The sequence below is a fragment of the Trichosurus vulpecula genome, chromosome 2 (assembly GCF_011100635.1).
Source record: "Trichosurus vulpecula isolate mTriVul1 chromosome 2, mTriVul1.pri, whole genome shotgun sequence".
Classification (NCBI taxonomy): Eukaryota; Metazoa; Chordata; class Mammalia; order Diprotodontia; family Phalangeridae; genus Trichosurus; species Trichosurus vulpecula.
The window spans coordinates 125,852,577-125,878,657 of record NC_050574.1 but is presented as its reverse complement, the minus strand read 5'-3'; the positions used below and the strand labels follow the sequence as shown (position 1 = coordinate 125,878,657).

Sequence of the window (26,081 nt, the reverse complement as noted above, 5' to 3'; positions counted from 1 at the left end):
ATTCAGTTATGTTGACCCCTTGACAATCATGGGATCAGCAGTGGGAGGGATCTCAAGGGTATCTGGTCCAACCCAGCCCTCCACAGAATTCCCCTTTCCAACATCCCCAACAAGGCATCCTCCAGCCTCCACTGAGAGACTCCATCTCAGGTCTCCTAAGGTTGTTCTTCCTGCCATACCCTGCTGCTACTCAAGATGAATCCAAGAAATTGAAAGAGTGGGGAAAAGCATGACTGGTTTGTAAACAAGCTGGCAGAGAGGCCACTTCTGAAAATCTCCATATAACACAGCAGCTCAGATGTAGGAGCTGATTTTGAATGACAAAGATGACAGTTCAAAGGTTTAGCTTTGGCAAATAGAGCCATGTTTGTCAGAGACTTGGGTAAAGGAAGAGAGGAGAAAAGAGGAAAGAGAGGCTTTTAGCCTGAGGCTAAATGAAAGCCATTTGGCAGGATCAACAAGAAGTCACTCCCATAAGGAACAATATGCTAAGGGCTTTTTCTAGCTTCCTACAGTAAAAGCAAGATAAATAATGTCACTGGAGTTTAGAATGCAGTCCAGACAGGATCAATCTCTAACCTGAGAATGGACTGAGCTGAATAGGGCAGGCTAGAAGTGGCTGTGTCAGGTCAAATTAGCACTATCATTTATTTCAGAGTGAGGAAAGTGACTTGCATGCAAGAAACCCTCACATCCAGAGGGGGGACTTAACATATTGGGGTACAGGCAATGCTAATATACATAAACGGGCCAGACTGTGATACAATCATTTTTAGGTCTTGAGTTACTGTGCCCACAGGTCCTGTTGGAACAATATTGTCCCAAATGTTGGGGGGCATGATTATGGGGCACAAAACCAGAGTTCTGTGATGGGAAGAGAAGTACATTACAAGACATAGGGATTGTGAACATGTCAGAGATGCTATGGATGTTTGCTCTCAGGTCCTTGGGAAATAGGAGTGAACATGTTGTGCAATACACTTTGTAAGGGTGAGCTCATCCAGAGAGCAAAGGATTGTTGTTATGCCAAACTCAGGGCACTGCCTGCTTGCTGGACTTTAGTTCTGGGAAACAGGGTATCTCCAAAATATTTTGACAATAGCTAGAAAGAGAACATGCCTTTCTCTTCCTAATGGGATGAATTAATTCCTCCTTTCTTACTGAGAATGTTCCTAAAAGATTGTTATTCAGTAGAAAGTAAGGTGTGTCACTCATCTCTCAGAAGGAGGACTCTGTTTAACCTCTGGATGGGCTGGAGTAGTTTTTTGTTGGAAGAGGCTTTATTCCAATGGGCTTGTAGTCATTTTCATGGTGGTCACTCTCCTCTGGGCTGTAACACAGTCTCAGAAACTTGGGAATTGCAGGTGGGTCAGGTTTTTTTAAATTTTCATTTATTACATTTTTTATTTCTAGAATAAAACAAGCATTTCTATAACTTAGTATAATAAGGAAAGATGATTGCACATGAAACTGCAAATCTATTATGTACTATTTGCTAATCCTTTTAAATTTATAATAAAGTTATCACATAAGTTATTTTTTTCCTCCCTCCTCCACAACACCTTAGAGATGGCCACCATTAAACACAAAAATGTATCTATATATGTATATATATATATATACATGTATATATACATAATATTTCTATACATACCTCTATTAGTCAGTTCTTTCTCTGGATGCAGATCTTTTATGGGTTCTTTCTAGTTAATTTGCATATTTATAATAGTCAGAATGACTTATTCACTCCAAGTTGTTCTTAAAACAGTCTTTCTGTTACTATATACAACATTCTCTTCATTTTGCTCATTTTGCTTTTCGTTATTTTGTGTAAGTCAATCCATGTTTTTCAAAGACCATTGAGCTCATCAATTTTTAAAATTTATTATTTATTTTTAGTTTACAAGACTCCATTCCACAAGCTTTTGAGTTCCAAATTTTCTCCTCCCCTCTCTCCCTTAGATGACATGTAATCCGATATAGGTTCTACACATGCCTCCACATTAAAATTATTTACACAATAGTCAAGTTGGAAAGAAGAATTCTGACCAATTCTAACCACGAGAAAGAAGAAACAAAACCAAAAAAGAAGGAAAAAAAGAGCGAATAGTTTGCCTCAATCTGCATTCAGACTCCATAATTCTTTCTCTGGATACGCATACCTTTTTGCATCATGAGTCTTTTGGAGCTGTCTTTGAACCTTGCATTGCTGAGAAGAGCCAAGTCTATTAAAGTCAATCGTCATAGATGACATGTGTCTATAATCGTGTATAATGTTCTCCTGGTTCTGCTCCCCTCACTCAGCACCAGATCACATAAGTTTTTCCAGATTATTATGAAGTCCATCTGCTCCTCATTTCTTGTAGCACAATGGTATTCCATTACATTCATATACCACAGTTTGTTTAGCCATTCCTCAATTGATGGGCATCCCCTTGATTTCCAATTCTTTGCTACCACAAAAAGAGCTGATATATATATATATATATATATATATATATATATATATATATATATATATTATACATATGGGTCCATTTCCCACTTAAGTGATTTCTTTGGGATACAGCCCTAGAAGTGGTATTGCTGGATCAAAGGGTATGTACATTTTTATAGCCCTTTGGGCATAGTTCCAAATTGCTCTTCAGAATGGCTGGATCAGTTCACAACTCCACCAACAAAGTAGATCAATTATGCTGATAATTTTCCTAACATTGAACTAGCCTTGTATTCCTGGAATGAATCCTACCTGGTCATAGTGTATTATTCTCATGATAAGTTGCTGTAATCTTTTCACTAATATTTTATTTAAAATTTTTGCCCCAATATTAATTAGAGAAATTGGTCTATAATTTTCTTTCTCTGTTTTAACTCTTCCTGGTTTAGGTATTAATACCATATATGTGTCATAAAAAGAATTTGGTAGTACTGTTTCACCTATTTTCCCAAATAGTCTATAAAGTATGGGAATTAATTGTTCTTTAAATGTTCGATAGAATTCACATGCAAATCCCAGTTACTGAGCACAGAGGAGCAGAAGGAGGAGGCACAGTAATTATCCTCACAGCCCATATGCTCTGCTTAATGATACTGATACAAAGGTAGAAGTCAAACCAAGTCAAGAAGTATTTATTAAGCACCTACTGTGTACCAGGCACTGTGCTTTAGACACAGGGCTTACCAGGAAAAGCCAAATATAGTCCCTGCTCTCAAGGAGCTCACAGTCTAATGAGGGAGACCACACCAACCTGTATGTAAAACAAGATATATGAAGGATAAATTGGAATTAATATTGGGAGAAGACACTAGCAATATAGGGAATGAGGAAAGGCATCTAGCAGAAGATGAGTTTTGAGCTGGATCTGAAGGAAGTCAGAGAAGCCGGGACACAGAGAGGGAGAGGGAGAATTTCAGGTGTGGGAGAGCCCCTGAAAATGCTTCAAGTAGGGAGGTGGAGTGTATTGTTTGAGGAACAGCAAAAAAGCCAGTGTAGCTGGGTGGCAGAATCCTCAGGGGGAGGAAGGTGTAAGAAGACCAAAGACATAAGAAAGGGCCAGGTTCTGAATGGCTTTCAACATCAGAGGGAGTTTTATTTGTCCTGGATGTGATAAGGAGCCACTGTATGTTATTGAATTGGGGGTTGGCATGGTCACACCTGAACTGTAGGGAGATCTTTTTCACAGCTGAATGCCAAATATTGGATAGCAGAAAAGCTGGAGGCAGGGACACCGATGAGATGAGAAAGTTCTGCATGAGGATAGTGCAAGTATCAGAGGAGAAGAGGAGATGGATAGGAGAGATGTTAGAAAAGTAGACTGGACAGGACTTGGCCATGGAGGGCTAGAGATGGGGAGACAGGGAAAGAAAGAATAAGGAGTTGAGAATGACACTTTGGCTGGAGCCTGGTGCTGTCCTTGACAGTAATAGAGAAGGTAGGAAATTGGGAATGTTTAGGGGGAAAGAAAGTGAGTTCTGTTCTGGACATGCTATGTTTAATGTCTATAGGACATCCAGATCAGAGGGTCCAACAGGCACTAGAGGTCAGGAGAGAGGTTAGGACTGGATCAGGGAAGCTGAGAGGCCTCTGCGTGGAGGAAATCATTGAATCCATGTGAGCTGCTGAGATCCTGAAGTGAAATGCTAACATAAAAGGTCAATGAACAAGAAGCTGATGTAACAAGACTTCAGTGAGCAGGTGGCCCATTGAGTCAGACAGTGAAACATTGGAATGAAGAGAAAGGAGCAGGGAGGAAATTACAGGTTAGAAAATAGTGTGAGTTGAGCCATGGAGGTTGAAATGAATATGGGCTGTGTGGGGACCAGCCTGGCCTGGGAGATCTGTAGGAGGGAGGGAGATGAGGTGGGATGGACACAGGTTGGACCACAGTGTCTGTGCCCTTTAATGTGTGGTTGCCCAGGCTCTGAGACAGCACTCCTGATTCCTGGGTTAAGGGGTCAGTGGGAATTATTTTCTGACCCTATTATCCTGCTCTTCACTGACAACATCCTTGCTTGTTCTTAGCCTCTCCCTACTTGGGCTCCTGTCAGCCATGATCTGGGCCATGAAGTGGAATCACCAGCCAGCTTCCTACAACAGCACCACTCTACCTTTATGCCTCATACACCTCATCCTTGCACTTTCTGGTTTTCCTAGCTCATGTAAGTTCACTTTGGTCTCTGCCACTGTGGCCTCCATAGCACTACCCATTGATATTTCACTTCAATTAAACCATTAATTCAAGAATCACTTATTAGCCCCTTCTGCACCCAGAGGCCTCTGTTGTAACACTGATGGAGGTACAAAGTTTAGATGAGGCAAGGTCCCTGATGTCAGGGTCATTGACCGCCTCCTAGGCACCTCCACCACCATCTACACTTGGGACTGTGGAGCTGGAGGGAGTCTCATCCGGTTATGTCACTGGGTCCTGAAGGGAGGAGATATAGAACAGAAGGATCTCTCATAATAGGGACTCAGACTGTTAGAAATGTGGGAGACTAAGTCAGTATTCAGTTCAACTCCTGGAGAGAATGGAAACTTTTGGTATTCTTGTACAAAATATAAGGAATTCATGAGAGCTATAGGAAGGGCTTTAAATATCTGTAAGGATCCATCTAAACTTGGGCACTTTAAATTTCTCTCTGTTCTACTAATAGGCCATATTAAATATTCATAATTATAGGAAAACCAGGGAATTTTTGCCAACATGGACATAACCCACAAAAATCTATGCTTTTGTGGCTGGCAGATATATTTATATAATCAGATATTATTTCTACATAATTTTTACTGGATATTTAATATATGTGTGTCATATATGTGTATATATATGTGTGTGTGCGTGTGTGTAAGCATGTGCATATGCATATACACAAATATACATATACAAACACATACAAATACACCCATATATACACCATGAGTGTGTGTATATGTGTGTGTGTATGTGTGTGTGTGTGTGTGCACATAAAATAAAGGCAGGAACGTGGATTCTGCCTGATTCAGCTAGTTTTATTTCTTGCTTCTTTGAATCTCTCTTTTGCATGTACATACAAAAAGATCTTCAGAGTTAGGGGAACTTTGAGATAAAGAATCCTCCACAAAGATCTGTGAGAGGTTGCTGGGCACTTCCCAAAATGGGTTTTAGAAATATAACCTCACAGCCAAGAAACTGATGGGAATTCCAAGGAATTTTGTGATTCCAAGTAACCTCATTCTCAAGGAACAGGGATCCTGACCCAGCATACTTAGCCAAGCATTCAAGAAAAGCCATCAGAATGTAATGAGCTAAGCTTGGCTATTTTTTAAAAAATTGTCTTTGTCCAGTGCTTCCTGGGCATGCTTGATTCCAGATAAGCATCTGACTAGGGGACAGAAAATCCCTCAGAACTTCTATGAAATAGTTACTTAAGAGTCTATGTCCCCCAAACCCATTTTGGGCCCTTTCCTCAATCCTAGTCCTTTAAATCACAGGAACTCTCCAGGACATGTTTGTCTGTTGAGACACAAAGAATTAACCTTCCTGTCAAGATCCTTTTTGACTGTCACTGAAATGAATCTAGGGACAAGAAGAAGAGTTAACAGGAGCAGTGTCCACATTTCTGTCTCTGTAAGGCAGCAACCATTTATGTCCAGCAGAGGTCTCCCTGGTCTTCCAACTGGACAGTATAGAGAACCAGAGAGTCACAAAGCATTAGGGCTGGGATAGCCTTTACATATCTGATCCAATCCACGGACCCATTTTACAAGTAAGACAACTGATGTTTGGGCTGGGGCAGATTTGCTTAACATGACATGAAAGAAGCAGGACCTGAGTCTAAATCTTTTGATGTCCCATCACGGATTCCCAAGATTCTGCTTCCCTGCGTTTACTCCACCATCTAGGTTCCTCTTTGCTGCTTTTAGATATCTGTTTATAAGACTTGTACCCTAGCATGTTCCCACTGCACCTGAGGCTCTGGATACCATCTTGTTGATTGGCATAGCAGTTTATGTCCCTCTCAGCCAGAAGGATGAATGGTGATGGTGATATGAGGGGATCTGAACCAAGGTCTGAGAACTTGGAGGATCCTGGGTTAATGGAATTTGCTTCCTTTTCTGCCCTTTTCCCATATTCTATTATACCTCCAAAACCAGACCTGTGAGAGCATCGAATTGCCTGTAAATGAAGATCATAATACTATTATACCTACATCACTTTAGTAGTAGAAAGGAAATAATTATTGATTTAGTGACTACTATGTTTCAGATACTGTGCTACGGGCTTTAAAAATGTTATCTCAATTGAGCCTAACAAACATTCTCTGAGAAAGGTATTATCATCCCCTTTTTACAGTTGAGGAAACTGAGTCAGACAGGTTAAATGAGGTGTCCAGGGTCACAAAGCTAATAAGTATCTGAGGTTGGATTCAAACTCAGGTCTCTCCTGACTCCAGACCCAGTGCTCTACCCTCTGTGCCCCCTAGCTGCCACTTTTACTTCTAGAAGTGGTAGTAGTTATCATCATCCTCATACACCTAAAAGTGGACCAGAAATAGTAGTTGGTGAACCTTATTCTCATCAGAATTGGCTCAAAGAGGGATTAGCCTATACACTCGGGTGAGTATAGAAATCTGCCTTATGCTACAGGACAGTGGGACATGAAGGGCATGAGAGAAGGGGGGACGAAGTGTGCTGGTAAAACAGGTGGATTGGGGGTTAAAAGTCAGAAGGCAAACACTCAAGCATTGACAGGGTGAAAGGAGAAAGTAGGATGAATGGGGAAAAATAGGACAGAGGGAAATACACAGTAGTAATCATTTAAATCATTTAATCATTAAATCAAAACATTTAAGCAAGTTTCTCTGATAAAGACCTCATTTCTCCACTATATAGAGAACTGAGTCAAATTTATAAAAATAAGAACCATTCCTCAATTGATAAATTGTCAAAGGATATGAATAGTCAATTTTTAGACAAACTAATAAAGGTATTTGTAGTCATATCAAAAAATGCTCTAAATTTCTATTGATTAGAGAAACACAGATTAAAACAACTCTGAGGTACCACCCCACACCTACCAGATTGGCTAATATGACAGAAAAGGAAAATGACAAATGTTGGAAGGGATATGGGAAAATTGAGACACTAATATACTGTTGGCAAAATTGTATACTGGTTCTGTGGAACAATTTGGGAACAATGCCCAAAGGTCTATAAAACCATGCATACCCTTTGACCAAGCAATACTGTTACTAGGTTTGTATCCAAAAGAGATTTTTTTAAAAAAGGAAAAGGACCTCTCTCTTTGTGGTGGCAAAGAAATGGACATGGAGGGGGTGTCCAGCAAATCGGGAATGGCTGAACAAGTTGTTGTATGTGATTGTGATGGAATACTATTGTGTTATAAGACATGATGAACAGGATGCTCTCAGAAAAACCTGAAAAGACTTACATGAAGTGATGCAAAGTGAAATGAATGGAACGAGGAGAACACTGTACACAGTAACAGCAATACTGTATGATGATCAACTGTGAATGACTTGGCTGTTCTCAGCAATACAGTGATCCAAGATAATTCCAAAAGACTCATGATAAAAAAAAATGCTATCCATCTCCAGATAAAGAATGCATGGAGTCTGAATGCAGATCAAAGCATACTTTTTCTTTACTTTCTTGATTTTTGTTCTTTCACAACATGACTAACATGGAAATATATTTTGCATGACCACACCTATATAACCTGTATCAAATTTTTTGCCTTCTCAGTGAAACAGAGAGGGAAGGGAGAAAAGTCAATTTGAAACTCAAAGTTTTTAAAATGAATTTTTAAAACTCTTTTTATATGTAATTGAGGAAATTTTTTTGAGGGGGGAAGGCAAGGCAATTAGGGTTAAGTGACTTGCCCAAGGTCCCACAGCTACTAAGTGTGTCAAGTGTCTGAGGCCGTTTTTGAACTCAGGTCCCACAGCTAGTAAGGGTGTCAAGTGTCTGAGGCAAGATTTGAACTCAGGTCCTCCTGACTCCAGGGCCAGTGCTCTGCTCACTGCGCCACCTAGCTGCCCCCAAAAGATTACATTTTTTAAAAGAAAGTAATAGTAGCTGATATCATTATTCTCCAGGTGATTCTGCCTAGGTTTACAGGCTACGCATCATTTGACACTCACAGTCATGTTGTCTCTCACACATTGGGAATCTCATTTTCCTCAACTAAAAAATCATTCTCTTTCCCTCCAGACCCACCCTTTCCCCAAATTCCTCTCCTACTGTTTGGTAGAATTCACTTTTAAATCCATCAGACCCTGGGGATTTTTTCTTAAGGAGTTCACAGATGGCTTCTCCAATTTCTTTTTCCAAAATGGGATTATTTAAGTATTCTATTTCCTCTTCTGTTAATCTGTTCAGTTTATCCTTCTGTAAATACTTATTCATTTCACTTAGACTGTCAGATTTATTGGCATATAATTGGGCAAAATAGCTTTTAGCTATTGTTCTAATTTCCCCTTCCTTGGTGGGAATTCACCCTTTCATATTTACTGCTGGTAATTTGACTCTTTCCTTTATCTTTTTGTAAATCAAATTAACCAGTGGTTTATCAATTTTATTTTTTTTTTCACAAAACCAACTCCTAGTTTTATCTATTAATTTGATGGTTTTATTACTTTCAGTTTTATTAAACTCCCCTTTGATTTTCAAGATTTCCAATTTCATGTTTAATTGTTCTCCTCCTACTGTTGAGGACACCACCATTCTTCTCATCCATTGAGGGTCACAACCCTGGTGTCCTCCTCACCTCCTTCCTGTCTCCTCCCACATATGCAGGCTCTTGTCAATTCTGGAAGGTTCTGCTTCCACAACATTTCTCACTTCCTACCTCTCCCTCTACTCAGGAGCCCCAAGCCTCATTCTGCCCTCCTCACCTCTCCTGGAAGGCCTACCATGGCCTCTCACTGGTCTCGTGTCAAGTCTCTCCCTCTCATCCATCCTCCACTCAGCTGCCAAAGTGTTTTTTCCTGAAGGGTAGGTGTGACTATGTCACTCCCTGCTCAAGAAACTTCAGTGGCTCCCTGGTACTTCTAGGATCAAATACAAATGCTGCCATCTTTTTATACCCTCCAAACCTGGCCCCAACCTCCCAGCCCAGACTTATCACTTCACTTTCCTTCATATATATTGTGGTTTGTCCTTCTTTCTTGAAGAGGACCATGACATTAGGGAGATGATGACATAACTTGCAAGTGAATTGGATTTGAGTGAGGGAGGGCTGCGCAAAGTCACCAGCCTCACTTTCTCCTCCAGAGCCATCTGGATCTAGTGGCCAGATATAGATCAGGACAAGTGGAGATAGCCCAGGATGCAGTGGGAGACCTTGGCCTTTTTAAGCTAAGGTCTTTCCAAGTTCTCACTTTGAGAGAGGCAAGTCCCATTCAGGGAATAGACCACTTTAAGAAGTGAGTCAAGGGATGGCCCTTTTAATAAAAAACATATGACTCACTTCATATATATTGTGGTCCAGTTATACTGGCCTTGTTCTTCTCACACATGACACTGCTCTCCATCTCCCCTACCTCTGGGACTTTGCACTGGCTGGACCTCCTTCCTGGAATGCTGTCCCTCCTTCCCTCTGTCTCTTGGCTGCCTTGGCTTCATTCTAGACTCAGCTCACTTCCTCCTCCTATAGGAGTTCAGTCCTGGTTTTCCCCACATCACACCTGCTGCTGGTTCCCCTCAAGATGCCTCCATTGGCTTTGTCTCTATCTGACATCTGCAGCCCTTTCCAGGTTGTCCCTCCCATGAGAAGAGGGCAGGGCCTGTTCAGTGGTTTTTCTGTTTACCCCCAGTGCTTACCATGACACCTGCTACATGGTGATAATAAGAATCCCTCACATTCCCGTAGCACCTACTATGTGCCAGATGCTGTGCTAAGGGCTTTACAATTATTATCTCACTTGATTGTCACAACAACCCTAGTCATAATGATAGCATAATGATAGCAATACCAATGATTGGCACTAGTAATTACAATAACTGAGTTAGTATTTCTTTATATAGGCTTCAGATTTGCAGCATCATGCTCTGGTTCTCTGGCTGTCCTTAGATAACAAAACTATCATGAGAATGAAGGTGTGTTTCCTTCGATTTTCCATATCAGAGCACAGCAGCAGGAAGGTGTTCATTTAGCCTCAGTAACATAGCTATTCCCTTTCTGTGAACTCCCATCTTCCTGACTCCAAGCCCAGTCCTCTCTGCACTAAGCTGCTTAACTGCCGAGATCAGTAACTGAAAGGGACCCCAGAGGACACCAGGTCAGGCTCCCTCAATGTGTAGATGTGAAAATGAAGGTCCATGGAGGACAAAGGGACTTCCAATGGTCCCACAGGTAGTAAGCCTCAGAGGCAGGATTTGAGCACAGGTCCTCTGACTCCAGAGAACAGACCTTTCTCCTCCTGGTGGGATGAATTCTCTCCTCCTCTCTGACTGAGAAGGAGCCTAAAAGACTGTTTATCACTCAGCAAAAACCAAGGTGAGTCACAGAGCCCTCAAAAGGAGATGCCTGTTTAACCTCTGGGAGGGCTAGGAGAGCACTTTTGTTGGAAAGGACTAGTGTTCATTTTCATGGTGATCACTCTTCTTTGGGCTATAGCTCTGTCTCAGAAACTTGGGAAGTACAGCTGGGTCAGTTGTTAATCAGTCCCTCTGACCATAACATCTAATCTGGTGGGGAACCTGTGCCCTTGAGGCCACATGTGACCTTCTAGGTCCTTGGGGAGGGCCTTTTTACTGAGTCCAAGTTTTATAGAAAAAATTCTTTTATTAAGGGGATTTGTTCTGTGAAGTTTGGATTCAGCCAAGGGGCCATACTTGAGGACCTAGAAGACCTCATGTGACCTCAAGGCCACAGGTTCCCCACCCCTGGAAGAGACAGATTGAATTGTAAGAGGAAGCTTGGGAGGCACCCTGGCACACTGGACAGAGACCTAGTCTTGGATCCAGGAGTCCTGGGATCATGTCCTGATTGTGCTACTTATGAGCTGTGTGACCTTGGGGAACTACTTTCTCCTGTCTGTGCCTCACTTTCCTTAAATAGCCAATGATTGGCACATGAAAAGGCCCTGCATCCTAGGGGGAAATGGTGTTATTGTACCTCAGTGGAGTCCAACTCTTCATGGCCCCATTTGGGGTTCTCTTGGCAAAGAAACTAGAGTGGTTTGCCATTTCCTTCTCCAGCTCATTTTACAGATGAGGAAACTGAGGCAAATATGATTAAGTGACACACAGCTATTAAATGTCTCAGACCAGATTTGAACTCAAGGTGAGTATTCCTGACTCCATTCCCAGCACTCTATCCACTTTACCATCTAGTTGCCCCAACTGGCACATAATGGTTAATAGAGGGTTGGTTCCTTCCTTCTTGGTTTTCCTTCCGTGGAGGCAGCCATGTGTTGCGTGGAGGGAGTGCTGGACCTGGAGTTGGGATTGCCCAAATTCACGTCTGTCCTCAGACACTGACTAGCTGTGTGATAATAATAATAGCGCTTTACTTTCCAGGATGATGTTCAGCTGCAAGGATCAAATGAGATACTAATTGGAATGCACATAAACACAGTGCCTGATATGTAGCAGGTGCTTAAAATACTCACTTCTTCCCTCCCTTCTTCCTAATTCTACCTCCCAGTCAGATAGTGCCTTGGGACACAGATGTTTGGGTAATCCATAACCTTCTGTTGTGCATCTACAACATGTTAGGTAATCGCTTTAGGGCAAAAGGTCTAAAGAGAAAAATTAAACACCTGAACCTCAAAGACTTTGCTTTAATATTGGTAGTAGGATGAAGTGAGTTAAAAAGTAGAAATCAAATAGAAAATAGAATCATAAGAAAATAATAATAATAATAAATAAAGTACAAATACATAGAAATAAAAAATAAAACATTAGTGGGCTAGAATTAACTGCCTGGCTAGTCTGTGCTCCAAAGGAGCTTAGACACTAGAGCCAAAAACTCTAGGAGCTGATGTACCTCTCTATGAAAGAAATCGTTTGCACGATCACACAAAATAACTCGTGCTATTATGTTCCTTATTGCCTTTGGGTCCACAATAAAATAAAATCTACTCTACTGGTTCTTTGCTTGCTTTTCAGTGGGAACCTCTGATCTCTCTTTCCTTTTACCTTCAACTTCTTTCTTTCTTTTGGTTTTATTCAAGATTTACAAGGTTCAGTTTCTACTGTTGTATATCCCACATTGGCTATTGGACCAGAGTATTACTGTGAGAATACTGATAGTCAAGTTAAATTTTACAAGCAGTCCAATAACTGTTGAACGTGTAGTACTCTTTGCTTACTTTTCTGCCACTTTACAGAGGCTGTGCAGAAGGCTTCACGGAGAGAAGGTATATTTTGCATTTGCCTGGGTTTCTTGCATTGCCTTGACCAAAAATTTATCCCTCAATGGCCAAATCACTGGTGAGAATTTTCTCTGCACTTAGTCTGGTCCTCAGGCAACCATCTCAGACTGTTTCTAGTCTTGAACTATAAACCTTTCAAACATGGTAGAACTTGTAAGACCTGGAATGGCCTTTGAGAACAAAGGTTACAACAATATGAAAAGGATGCATAGAAATAGGCTTGGTGGAAGATTTTCCCTCTACTGAATCAAAATTGGTCCTTATATAGCTTCCTACCTTTGCTTAATTTATGTTTAAATATTAATAATTTGTTTTATACTTTTGTACTTGAAAAATACAAGCAAAAATGAGCATTTTATCTATAAAGGAGAACAGGAGGGAAAAGAAGGATTGTGTGTGAAACCACAAACTGTGAATTCTGTATCTTAAGGATTTTTAACTGTAAGAATGATGGTCCTGGCCTATACTACCTGAAGGCCAATTATGCCATGTTTCTTTTTCACTTCCTTTATTTTCTCTAGATTTCATTTATAATTTCTTTGATTTAATTTTCTGATATTAACTAATTGAAATTCTGTATTTTTTACATTTCAACCTAAGCATTTATCCACTTGATTTGTTGTTTATTTTGTTGGTATATAGTTGGGCAAAATAATTTCTACTAAATTCTTTTTTTTCTCTTCATTTGTTATAAAATTTCTTTTTCGTTTTTGATAGTGGTAAATTAGCTTTGCTCTGAGGAAGCTGATTCGTTGAAGACCCACCATTCTATTCCAATCAGTATCAATCAATGTGATATGATTATAAATTCTGTATATTTGGCCCCAGAGCTGTGAACTAGAGATGGTAATATCACTTGCATAATCATGGGAACCTGGCTAGAGGACTTCTACCTTTGTTTCTCCTTGTCATGGTGACCAAGCCCAGTGTGGCAGACATGACTCAACTATATACAAAGTCCCCCCAAATTATTTTTTACCTCCTAACCATTCTCTCTTGTCCAACACAAGCAGGTGCCCATCTTATGACCATGTTATGACCATGTACTCAGTGGAGATATTCCTTCCTTTGCCCAATTTGTGACTCTGCTGATACATTGTTTTGCTCATTTGACTTTATGCATCATATGTCAATCATATGAAGTTATACTGTTTCTGGTATAGCTGTTTTTTAGTGTTTACGTATCAAACCCTCCAAAAATAGGGCCCAGGAAGGAGTGGGCAGCTCAGATTGTGAGGAAGAACTGAGGTCCACTTCATTAGAGGGGACCATGCACCCTTTAATAAAGTGCCATTGGCTCAGAGCTCTGCTTTGGTTTCTCTTTTTGTAGGTTGCATGGTTTTTATCCCCACAGCTCTCTGTTAATAAAACAACCCCACTACCTTCTAATTTATAATTTTCCTCTAAGGACTGATTTGGCAGCATCCCAAAAGTTTATTGTCTCATTCTTGTCATTATCTTTGAATAAATTCTATTCTTTTTATGATTTGTTGTTTGACCCAACAGTTCTTTGGAATTAAATTACTTTATTTTTTTAAAGTTTGAATTTTTTTCAAAGGACTCATTAAGTGTCATTTTTATTCCATGTGTATACTTAAAATTTTAATTTTTCTGTATTTAAGTGTAGAATCTTATGCCCAATTTAATTTCTGTAAAGATGCCTTTCCTAGCTGTGACACATGGAAACCCCATTGTATTCTCATTTGAGTAATCACAAGAGATATAACATATCTCACATTCTATAGATCTATTCAAGTTGTTAACGTCCATATTTCTTTTTTTTCCACCCCCCAGATCCCTCCCCACCAAATTTCGAGATGGCTAACATTAGACACAAATTTGAGTGTGTGTATATTTTGTGTATATATATGTATATATATATAATGCACACAAATGTATATATATGTATATGCATATATATAAAGACACATGTGTATATTTATGCATATATATATAACTTCCAAATATTCGTTAGATGATTGAGCAAAATGAAGCCTAAACCACTAGCACCCCCAGCTACCAAGGCCTCAGTTTGAGACTTAAAGAAGCCCCTACCCCAGCATTCCTAGAAAAGCCTTAACCAACAATGTTGCCCATAGAAAAGGGACCTGTATTCCACAGTCATCAATTAGTTATCATGCATTTACTGGGCATGTGAGGACTTTGGATCTCTGCCCAGTCACTCAGTAGAGGAGCAGAAGGAAGAGATGCAATCCATACCCTCAAAGCACATCTGCCCTGCTCGGTGATACTGATAGGAAGGGTAGAAGGCAAGCCAACTCAAGAACCATTCGTTAAGCACCTACCGTATGCCAAGCACTGTGGTAAGCACAGGGGTTACCATGAGTCTCTGTTCTCAAGGAACTCACAAACCGCTATGCAAAACAAGATGAATGAAGGATTAATTAGAAATAATTTTACGATGGAAGATTCCAGAATTAAGTTGATGAGGAAAGGCTTCCTGCAAAGGTGAGGTTTTAACTGAGATCTCAAGGAAGTGAGGATGTAGAGATGAAGAGGGAGAATTCTAGGTATGTCTGACAGCCAGTGAAAATGCTCCAAGTTGGGAAGTCAAGTATATTGTTAGAGGAACAGCAAGGAAGCCATTGGCACTGGGTGGCAGAATACATGTGGGGAAGAAGGTATAAGAAGACTAGAAAGGTGGGAGAGGGTTGGGTTCTGAAGGGCTTTCAACATTAGAGGGATTTTTATTTATGCTAGATGTGATAAGGAGCCACTGTATGTGATCTTTTTGACAGCTGAATGTCAAATGCTGGAGAGCAGAAGACCTGGAGGCAGGCACACCAACCAGGTGAGAAAGTTCTGCATGAGGATAGCGGAAGTATTAGAGGGGAGGAGGAGATGGATAGGAGAGATGTTAGAAAGGTAGACTGGACAGAGTTTGGCCATGGAGGGGTAGAGATGGGGAGTCAAGTGAAGAGAGAATAAGGAGTTGAGAATGACACTGAGGTTGGGGCCTGATGCTGTCCTTGACAGTACTAGAGAAGGAAGGAAATTGGGAATGTTTAGGGGGAAAGAGAGTGAGTTCTGTTCCGGACATGCTATGTTCAATGTCTATAGGACATCCAGATCAGAGGGTCCAACAGGCACTAGAGGTCAGGAGAGAGGTTAGGGCTGGATTAGGGAAGCTGAGAGGCCTCTGCATAGAGGAAATCATTGAATCCTTGTGAGCTGCTGAGATTCTGAAGTGAAATGCTGACATAAAAGGTCAATGAACAAGAAGCCGATGTAACAAGACTTCAGTGAGCAGGTGGCCCATTGAGTCAGACAGTGAAATATTGGAATAAAGAGAAAGGAGCAGGGAGGACATTACAGGCTAGAAAGAATAGTGTGAGCTGAGGTGTGGAGGATGAAATTAATATGGGGTGTGGGGATAAGCCTGACCTGGGAGACCTGTATGAGGGAGGGGAGATGAGGTGGGATGGACACAGGCTGGACCCCAGTATCTGTGCCCTTTAATGTGTGGTTGCCAGACTCTGAGACAACACTCCTGATTCCTGGGTTAAGGGATCAGTAGGAACAATTTTCAGGTTCTGTTATCCTGCTCTTCACAGACAACATGCTTGCTTGTTCTTAGCCTCTCCCTGCTTGGGCTCCTGTCAGCCATGATCTGGACCATGAAGTGGAATCACCAGCCAGCTTCCTACAACAGCCCCACTCTGAGTTTGTGCCTCATTCAGCTCATCCTTGCCCTTTCTGGTGTTTCTAGCTCAGGTAAGTCTACTTTGGTCTCTGCCACTGTGGCCTCCATATCACGACCCACTGATATTTCAATTCGATTCGATTCAATTAAACCATCAATTCAAGAAACACTCATTTAGGCCCCTTCGCTCATAGGACCTAGTGTTTTAATATTACTGGAGGTTAAATGTTTAGATAAGGAATTGTCTCTGATCTCCAGGTCATTGCCCCCCTCCTAGGCATCTTCACCAATACTGGCAATACAGAATCATAGGATTGTAGAGTTGGAGGGGATCTTATCCACTTCAAGTCCATTATGTTCCAGGCCCACAAAAGATGGAGACACATATGAATAAAAGGATCTCTCATAACAGGGATTCATGCTTGTCAGCCAAGGTGGAACCCATCTCTATTAGTGTCCATGACAGCACCAGGCTCCAGCCTAGGTGCCAATCTCAATGCCTTATCTGTTTTTTTCCTGCCTCCCCATCTCTAGTCCTCCATGGCCAAGAGCTGTCCAGTCTACCTTTCTGACATCTCTCACATCCATCTCCTTCTCTCCTCTTGAATAGAGGGGGAAAAGTCTGATAATTTTGTACAATATATGAGGGGTCTATGAGAACAATGTGGAAGGGCTTTCAAATATCTCTGAGCATCTAAATTTTGGCACTTTAAATTTCTCTCTGCTCTTCTAACAGGTCATATTAAATATTCATAATACAGGAAAACTAGTGGAGATTCTTGGGCACTTCCCAAAATAGATTTGGGGAATATAAGCTCACAATCAAGGAAGTGATGGGAATTCCAAAAAATTTTGTAGCTTCAAGTAACCTTGTTCTCAGGGACCAGGGATCCTGAGTCCCCATACTTAGCCAGGTATTCAACAAAAGCCATCAGAATGTTACAAGCTAAGATTAGCTGTTTTTTTAATTGTCTTGCTACAATGCTCACTGGGGATGTTTGGTTCCAGATAACTATCTGATTAGGGGACAGAAAATCCCTCAGAACTTCTATGAAATAGTTGCATAAGAGTCTATGTCCACAGACCCATTTTTGGGCCCTAATTCCTATTCCTCCAAATCTCAATAACTCTCCAGATCTTGTTTGGAGGTTAGGAGGCAAAGATCTAATTTTACAACCAAGATCTTCTTTGACTGACCCTGAAAGGAATCTAGGGAGAAGAAGAAGAGTTAATAGAAGCACAGTGCTCACATTTGTGCCTTTGTAAGACAAATCTGCCAGCAAATGTGTTGATCATTTATGGCTAGAAGTCATCTCCCAACTGGACAATGTAGACTAGAGAGTCCCAGAGCATTAGATGGCTAATTTAATTAGATGGCTAATTTTACACTCTGAAGCAATCCCCAACCCCTGTTTCTTTTATTTATTTAATTTTTAATTTATGGAGTATAATATTGCATAATAAAAAGATTATTGCACGTGGAATTACTGATCTATTATATACATACAACTTGCTATTTCTTTTAAATATGTAATAATGTTATAAGAATTTCTTTTTTTTTCCTTTTTTTTTACCTTCTCTCCTCCCACTCTACCCCAGAGATGGCTACCATTAGACACAAATATATACACATTATGTAAAATATATTATGTAAAATCATTCTATACATATTTCTATTTATCAGTTCTTTCTCTGGATACAAATAGTGTCTTCCTTTATATGTCCTTTCTAGTTTATTTGAATATTTATAGTAGTCAAAATGACTTATTCACCCAAAGGTTTTCATAAACCAATATTGCTGTTACTTTATACAACAGTATCTCGGTTCTGCTCACTTTCCTCTCCATTATTTTGTGCAAGTCTATCCATGTTTTTTTTCTAAGGTCATGGAGCTCATCATTTCTTATGGCACAGTAGTATTCCACCACATTCATATACCACAACTTGTTCAGTCATTCCCCAATTGATGTCCAAACTGCAATTTCCAGTTCTTTGCCACCGCAAAGACAGCTGCCATGAACATTTTAGAACATTTAGGTTTTTTTTCCCTTTTCCCTCATCATCTTTGGAAATAAAACTAGTAGACTATCTACTTCCAGGAGCCAAGATGATGGAGTAAGCAGTAAATAGCTGTCACTCTCCCTTATTGACCTCTGAAAAAGACAGAAACTAGCACTCCAGGAAAAATCTTAGAACAGGGAATCAGTGGTCAGATGGGGTGGAGTAATCTTTTAGCCCAGGAAACTTGGAGGATCTGCAAGAAAGATCCATCTCACTCGGGTAAAAAGGGAATGCAGTCCAGGACAGGAGGCATCCCAGCAAGCCAGCAACTAGCCCTACCTCAGAAAACCAGCAGGAGATCCTGAGTGCCATGGTGGTAGAGCAAGGAAGCGCCCACCCCAGGCCCTCCTGGTACAGGACTTTGTAGATCTAAAACTGTATTATAAAGCATCAGTCATCAAAACTACTTGGTAGCGGCTAAGAAATAGAGTGGTGGATCAGTGGAATAGGTTAGGTACATAAGACACCATAGTCAATGACTACAGTAATCTACCATTTGATAAGCCCAAAGACTCCAGCTTCTGGGATAGGAAGTCACTATCTGACAAAAAATGTTGGGAAACCTGGAATATAGTGTGGCAGAAACTAAGCACAGACCAACATTTTACACTGTATATGAAGATAAGGTCAAAATGGGTACAAAATCTAGACATACAGAGTGATACTATCAGCAAATTATGAAAGCAAGGAATAGTTTACCTGTCAGATCAACAGAGAATGGAAGAATTTATGGCCAAACAAGAGAGAGAACATTTTGAAATGCAAAATGGATAATCTCGATTAAATTTAAAAGGGGTTGCAAAGACAATACAACTAAGAATAGAAGGAAAGTACAAAGCTGGGAAACAATTTTTGCATCCAATGTCTCTGATAAAGGTCTTATTTCTAAGTGAATGACAATAATGAGACAACATATCAAAACAAAAAAAGGAAAAGTAGTTATCAGAAGAGATTGTATACCCCTAAATACTTATGTCAATAAAATGAAGAAAGAACAGATTAATGAACTGGATATGACATTTAAATCTAGAAAAAGAACAAACTGAAAGTTCCCAATTAAACACTAAAATTTTTATCCTAAAAAATTAAAGGTTAGATTAATAAAATTGAGTGTAAAAACCCATTGAGTTAATCCATAAAATTAGGAGTTGCTTTTATGAAAAAAACGCTGGTTAATTTGATTTTTATAAAAAAATGTTATAAAAAAGAGAGAAAACCAAATCACTGTTATTAAAAATGAAAAGGTTGAATATACCGCTAGCAAAGATGAAATAAAAATAATCATAAGGTGTTGTTTTGCCCAATTATGTGCCAACAAATTTAACAATTTAAGTAAAATGGAAGAAATTTACAAAAATATAAGTTGCCTAGATTAGCAGAAAAGGAAAGAGAATATTTAAGTAGACTGATTTTAGGAAAAAGATATTGAACAAGCCATAAATGAGCTGCCTAAGAATAAAGCACAAAGACCAGACAGATTTAAAGGTGGCTTCTATCAAACATTGAAAGATCAACTAATTCCAGTGTTGAATAAATTATTTGGAATAGTAGAAAAGAGGGCATACTACCAAACTCCTTTAATGAAACAAATATTATAATGATACCTAAACCAGGAAAAGCAAATGTAGAGAAAGAAAATGATGGACCAATTTCATTAATGAAAAATCCTAAATAACATACCAGCTAAAATACGACAACAATATATTACAAAGAATATATATTAGTTTGGATTTATACCAGGAATTCAAGGATGGTATATAATAAGGAAAACTATTAACATAATTGATTTTATCAATAATAAAAGGCTAAAAGTCATATGACTGTATCAATAGATGTAGAAAAGGCTTTTCGTAAAGTACAACTTTCATTACTTTTTTTAATTTTTAGTTTACAACACTCAGTTGTAAACTCCACAAGTTTTTGAGTTCCAAATTTTCTCTCCCTCCCTCTTTTTCCCCTCTCCCCCCAAGATGGCATGTAATCTGATGTAGGTTGTACATACACCTTCCCATTAAACTTATTTTCACAATAGTCAAGGTATAAAGAATTATAACCAATAGAATGAACCATGTCAAAGAAAAAACAAAACCAAAAAATAAAAGAGAGAGAGAGACAGAGAGAGAGAGAGAGAGAGAGAGAGAGAGAGAGAGAGAGCCAATAGTTTGCCTCAATCTGCATTCAGACTCCATAATTCTTTCTCTGGATGTGCATACCTTTTTGCATCATGAGTCTTTTGGAGCTGTCTTAGAACCTTGTATATTGCTGAGAAGAGCCAAGTCTATCAAAGTTAGTCATCACAGATGCTGTGTGTCTGTAATCATGTATAATGTTCTCCTGGTTCTGCTCCCCTCACTCTGCATCAGCTCATGTAAGTTTTTCCAGGTTATTATGAAGTCTGTCTGCTTCTCATTTTTTATACCACAATAGTATTCCATTACATTCATATACCACAACTTGTTCAGCCATTCCTCAATTGATGGGCAACCCTTGATTTCCAATTCGTTGCTATCACAAAAAGACCTGCTATAAATATTTTTGTACATGTGGGTTCTTTTCCCACTTGTGTGATCTCTTTGGGATACAGACCTAGAAGTGGTCAAAGGGTATGCCCATTTTTTTTAGCTCTTTGGGCTTAGTTCCAAATTGTTCTCCAGAATGTCTGGATCATTTCCAGACCAACAATGTTCCTATTTCCCCATATCTTCTCCAGCATTTATAATTTTTCTGTTTTGTCATGTTAGCCAATCTGACAGGAGAGATGTGGTGCCTAAGTGTTGTTTTGATTTGTATGTCTCTAATCAATAGTGGTTTAGAGCAATTTTCATACAACTATAGATATCCTTAATTTCTTCCTCTAAAAACTGCCTGTTCATGTCCTTTGACCATTTATCAACTGGGGAATACAACATTCATTTCTATAAAAAAAACACTTGAAAGTATAGGTAAAAATGGATTTTTCCTTAAATTGATAAAAAGCAAGGATGAAGCAAGGATGCCCACTGTTACCATTATTAAATATTATATTAGAAATCCTAGCAATAGAAATAAAAGAGAAAGAAAAAGAAGGAATCAAAGTAGGGAATGAGGTAATAAAATTCTCCCTTTTGCAGATGATATGATGATGCACTTGGAAAATCCCAAAGACTAAAAAAGTTAATTGAAAAAATTAATAATTTTAGCAAAGTAGCAGGATATAAAGTAAATCCACACAAATCATCAGCATTGCTATATGTCACAAACAAAACCAAGAAGAGAGAGTAAGACATGTAACTCTAAGCAGGATAAAACACCAAATCCTCATTTTATAAGCAAGGCAACTAAGGTTGGGGCTGGTTGGGATTTGCTGAACATGACGTGATAGAAGCGGGTGTGAATCTAAATCTACAGATATTCTGTTGAGCATTTGTTTTAACAGTCTGGCTAGCAGCTTCTGTGGGGGTATAAGATTCACCCACAGCCAGCACCCAGAAAGCTGCCAACAGCACAGGTTCTTTCGATCTGCTTAATTAAGGATAGCAAGGTGAAGAGGTTGACAAGCTTACTTTTAATTCAACATACAAACAGCATTCAGTTAGTTCACGGGAAAAAACTGGCACCCTGGACTTCAAAACAAAATGCAAGCAAATTTCAAACATCAACAGACTTTGTCTGACTCAAATCCCAACACATAGTTACCAGAGTTCAACAAAGTTTCAGCATCCGGGTTTACAAGCTGTAGGGCTCCTTAGCTACAGCTGCCCGGAGCCTGCTCATCAACACTATCTCGGGAGCCCCGCACAAATGGCTCTGTTCTCCCTTCTTATAGGACTTCAGACATCAAACTTCATCTGAATCACCAGAGCTCAGTCTCTGGTGATTGGTTCTTGAGTTGGCCCCTCCCCTTAGGACCCTGGGAGGTTCACATCCACATGGATTACGTCAACATCTAATGGGGTTTGGGCCTGGGGCTTAGCACCTAGTAAAGCTCACTGAGATAAATTGAGTCACTCAAAGAAAACAAAGGCCATTCTGGTTACAGCATTCCCAGGATTTTGCTTCTCTGTGGCTTACAGGACTTCTCTGATTTCTGTCTTATCCAGAGGGAAGAAGAGACATTAAGTGAGGTCTGAAAGACTCTAATGTCTTAGGTAGGTTTTCTTCAGAGGCTCAACAAAGCACTTTGCAAACTCTCCTTCCCTTCCCCACCAAGGGGACCAACATGTTGTAATATCAATTAAGTTGGGTGTCTTTGATTGAGTCTTACTAGGTGCTAAACCCCAGGCGGAAATCCCTATCTGCTGGGTGCTAAACCTATGTGGGCGTGAAGCCCTCAGAGTGCTAAGGGGAGTTGCTCAGTCCAGAGCCAATAGTAGGAACCTAAGTTCTGGTCGCTCAGATGACATTTGATGACAACTAAAGAGTGTATAAAAAGAGAGAACAGAGCTATTTTCTTGGGGCTCTCACTCTTGGAGGAGTGCTGATGTGGAGTCTCTGGGTCACTGTAATTAAGAGCCCTCCAGCTTGTAAACCCAAATGTTCGGACTTTGCTAAACTCTGGTAACTATGCATTGAGATTTGAATCACACAAGGTCTGTCTGTTGATGTTTGTAATTTGTTTATATTTGCTCTGAAGTTCAGGGTGCTGTCTTTTTCCATGAACTAAGTGAATGATATTTGTATGCTGAATTAAAGTAAAATTGTTAACCGCTTAACGTTGCTTTCCTTAGTAAAGCAGATCAAAAGAACCTATGTTGGCAGCTTTCTGTGTGCTGGTTGTTGTTGGGTCGTACGCTCCCCTACAACAGCTGCTAGCAGATTGTCGCAACACATGTGCTGGTGATTAAGACCCTGGGCCTAAGGAAAGCCACCATTGGGGAAAAAAGAGCAAGAATGAAAGGTTCGGAACAAAACCTCAGGCCAAGCCAGGTCAGGTCCCAGAGCTTTTCATGGAAATGCCACATACAAGGCACTTAGGAAAACAGGACCTGGATGGAGGTTTCAGCTAGAAAGAAGTGCCAGGGCTAGAGGAGGCCCAGGATCAGTGGTGTCGACGAGATGAATGTCTCATGCAATCTGCATCCCAGGAGCTCTGCCATCTAATCCCAGCACTGACCATTCCCCACTCCTGCCTCCCTCTGATGGGCAGACTTCTAGGGGAGCTGGTGTCTAGACTAGTACCTGCCTTCTTGATATGTGTGTGAATGAGGTTGTTAGAACAAATGCCCTCCATAGGTGCAAGGGTTCCACCAGTTCTCATCCAGACCCACCCAAGAAAATAGGAAAGTTAGACTGTGTCACTGAGGGATCAGCTGTTTCTTCCCTTCTGACAAGGAGGGGGAAAGGCCAGCTTTTTTGTGGACTCTGTACCAAATTGCTGCAGGGAGATTCTCTCCAGTGACAAATACAACCAAAGACAAAACAAAGATGGAAGCATAATTTTAGACCTGGGAAAGGCTGCAGAGATCCTTGAATTCAATTCTCTTATTTTACTGAGGAAATAGAGGCCCAGAGCAGTCTAGTGGCTCATCCAAAGTCACACAGCAAGTCATCAGCAGGGCTGATATTTGAACTCAAATCCTTTCCTTCCCGGCCCAGTTACCCAGGATGCCATCAGTATAGTAATGCCCTGGACACTCCCCACATTCCCAGAATCACACTCCTCCTCCCCTCTGAGCTGTACTGCTCTGTCACATAGGGGTGGGTCTCCCACAGCTATCTGGCCCAGCCTCCTTCTAAAGCACTCAGCTGCACAGGCACAGGATGAAGGCAAGTCCAACCCCAGACCAGAAGCCTGGGCTTCCTCTGCTTTAGTAAGTTCTCTCTGGGTAGCCTCAGTGGAGGGGCAGAGGCAGGTGCCTCCAGGGGGCCATTGACAGGAGCTGTTGCCTTCCTGCCTCCACTCCAAACTTTCAGCCCCTAGTCAGATTGTCCCAGTTCCCTGAATATACAAGGCAGTGAAGGGGGAGAAGGTCTTGTCTCCATCTCACAGATAGGTCACAGTGTGAAAAGTGATTTCACCAAAGAGGGGCTAAAAGCAGAGGAGGGCCTGGGCAGGAACACACTCAGAGCTCCATTGTCCTGGGCTGCCCTGACCCATGCTCTGAAGGCCACATTAACTCCTCCACGCCAGTGTTCTCTGATTCTCTGCTGTTTTGTCCCTGGTTCCCCACACAGGAACATTCACAGTATCTGGCCCTGTGATCCAGCCCATCCTGGCCTTTGTGGGGAAAGACGTCCATCTCCCCTGTCATCTCTCCCCAAAGATGGATGCTCAAGGAATGACTGTGAAGTGGGTCAGAGGTCCGCTGGTTGTGCACATATACCGCATGGGGCAGGAGATAAAGGAAGTCCAGGCCCCTGCATTCCAGGGGCGGACAGAGATGCTGAGAGAGGACATGGCTGAGGGGAAGGTGACCATGATCATCCACCGGGTCCAGCTCTCTGACGCCGGCCTGTACACGTGTTATTTCCAGAGAGGCACCTTTTACAACGAAACCAGCTTTGACCTTCAGGTAGCAGGTTGGTCCTACCTGGGTCATGGGATTTCTCTAGAGCTGGAAAAGACCTTCAGACATTGGTATTGGCACAGATCTTTAGAATGCCCAAAGTCCTTTCTACATATTGTCTCACTGGAGTCTCCCAACTACGTTGTGGGTTACTATTTCTGTCACAGGGACCCGCCAGGCTCCCACTGACTGAAGGCCAGGTCTGTTATCTTTCAGCCTTCAGGATCCTCTGGTACCTTTAATGGGGTTTGGGATATTCAGCTGCTCTGTCGTTGGCTCAAGCCCTCCAATGATGTTCCCCCAATTTTAGAGGCCTTCTGTCCTTTAGTCCATGAAACCACTTCATAGTCTGATTACTTTTTCTACAGTAATAATTAATGGTACAGTGTCATGAGAACAAATGTACAAATGACACTTTCCCTGACACCCGAGATCATCGTCCTTCCCACACAGCCCATTTCAGTCTCTAGAGAGTTGGGGGATGGTGGGCATTCCGATTCATAGCTTAGCCCAGTTCCTACATAGTGTAGTCCCACCAAGTTCCACTTCTAAAAGCCCTTTGGACTAAAGTCCCAGACACCCTGGCTTCTCAGGTCTTCCCTTCCGGGTTGGTAGCAGCATTAGGCTTTGATACTTCCCTCCAAGGTCTCCATGGCTTGGGTTTTGGTGGCATAGAGAATCCCAAATCTGTGCCTACAAGTGTAAAAGACCATCAAACAGCCCCTACCCACACCCTAAGCCTCTTTCTGGAGGGACACAAAGCCTAGATTGGGGAAGGAAAGAACATTCTTCCTTACCCAGCTCAGTTCATGATATTTGTACCCTATGGGTGAATAGGACTTTCACTTCCCCTGGACACAGCTAGAAGGAAAGAGAGGGAAAGAGGGAGAGAGAGAGACAGAGAGAGAGAGAGAGAGAGAGAGAGAGAGAGAGAGAGAGAGAGAGAGAGAGAGAGACAGAGACAGAGAGAGAGAGAGAGACAGAGACAG

General features: G+C 41.0%; 1 protein-coding gene across 1 annotated transcript in view; it reads left to right on the top strand.

Annotated features, from left to right (window-relative positions):
- LOC118835829 (myelin-oligodendrocyte glycoprotein-like) overlaps nt 1–26,081 on the top strand; it is a 49,948-nt gene that overhangs the window by 8,575 nt on the left and 15,292 nt on the right. Inside the window, exons 2-4 of the mRNA XM_036743111.1 lie at nt 15,642–15,694; nt 16,481–16,617; nt 24,761–25,105. Coding sequence (XP_036599006.1) covers nt 16,509–16,617; nt 24,761–25,105 — 454 coding nt within the window. The 5' untranslated portion in view covers nt 15,642–15,694; nt 16,481–16,508. The remainder of the gene's footprint in view (nt 1–15,641; nt 15,695–16,480; nt 16,618–24,760; nt 25,106–26,081) is intronic.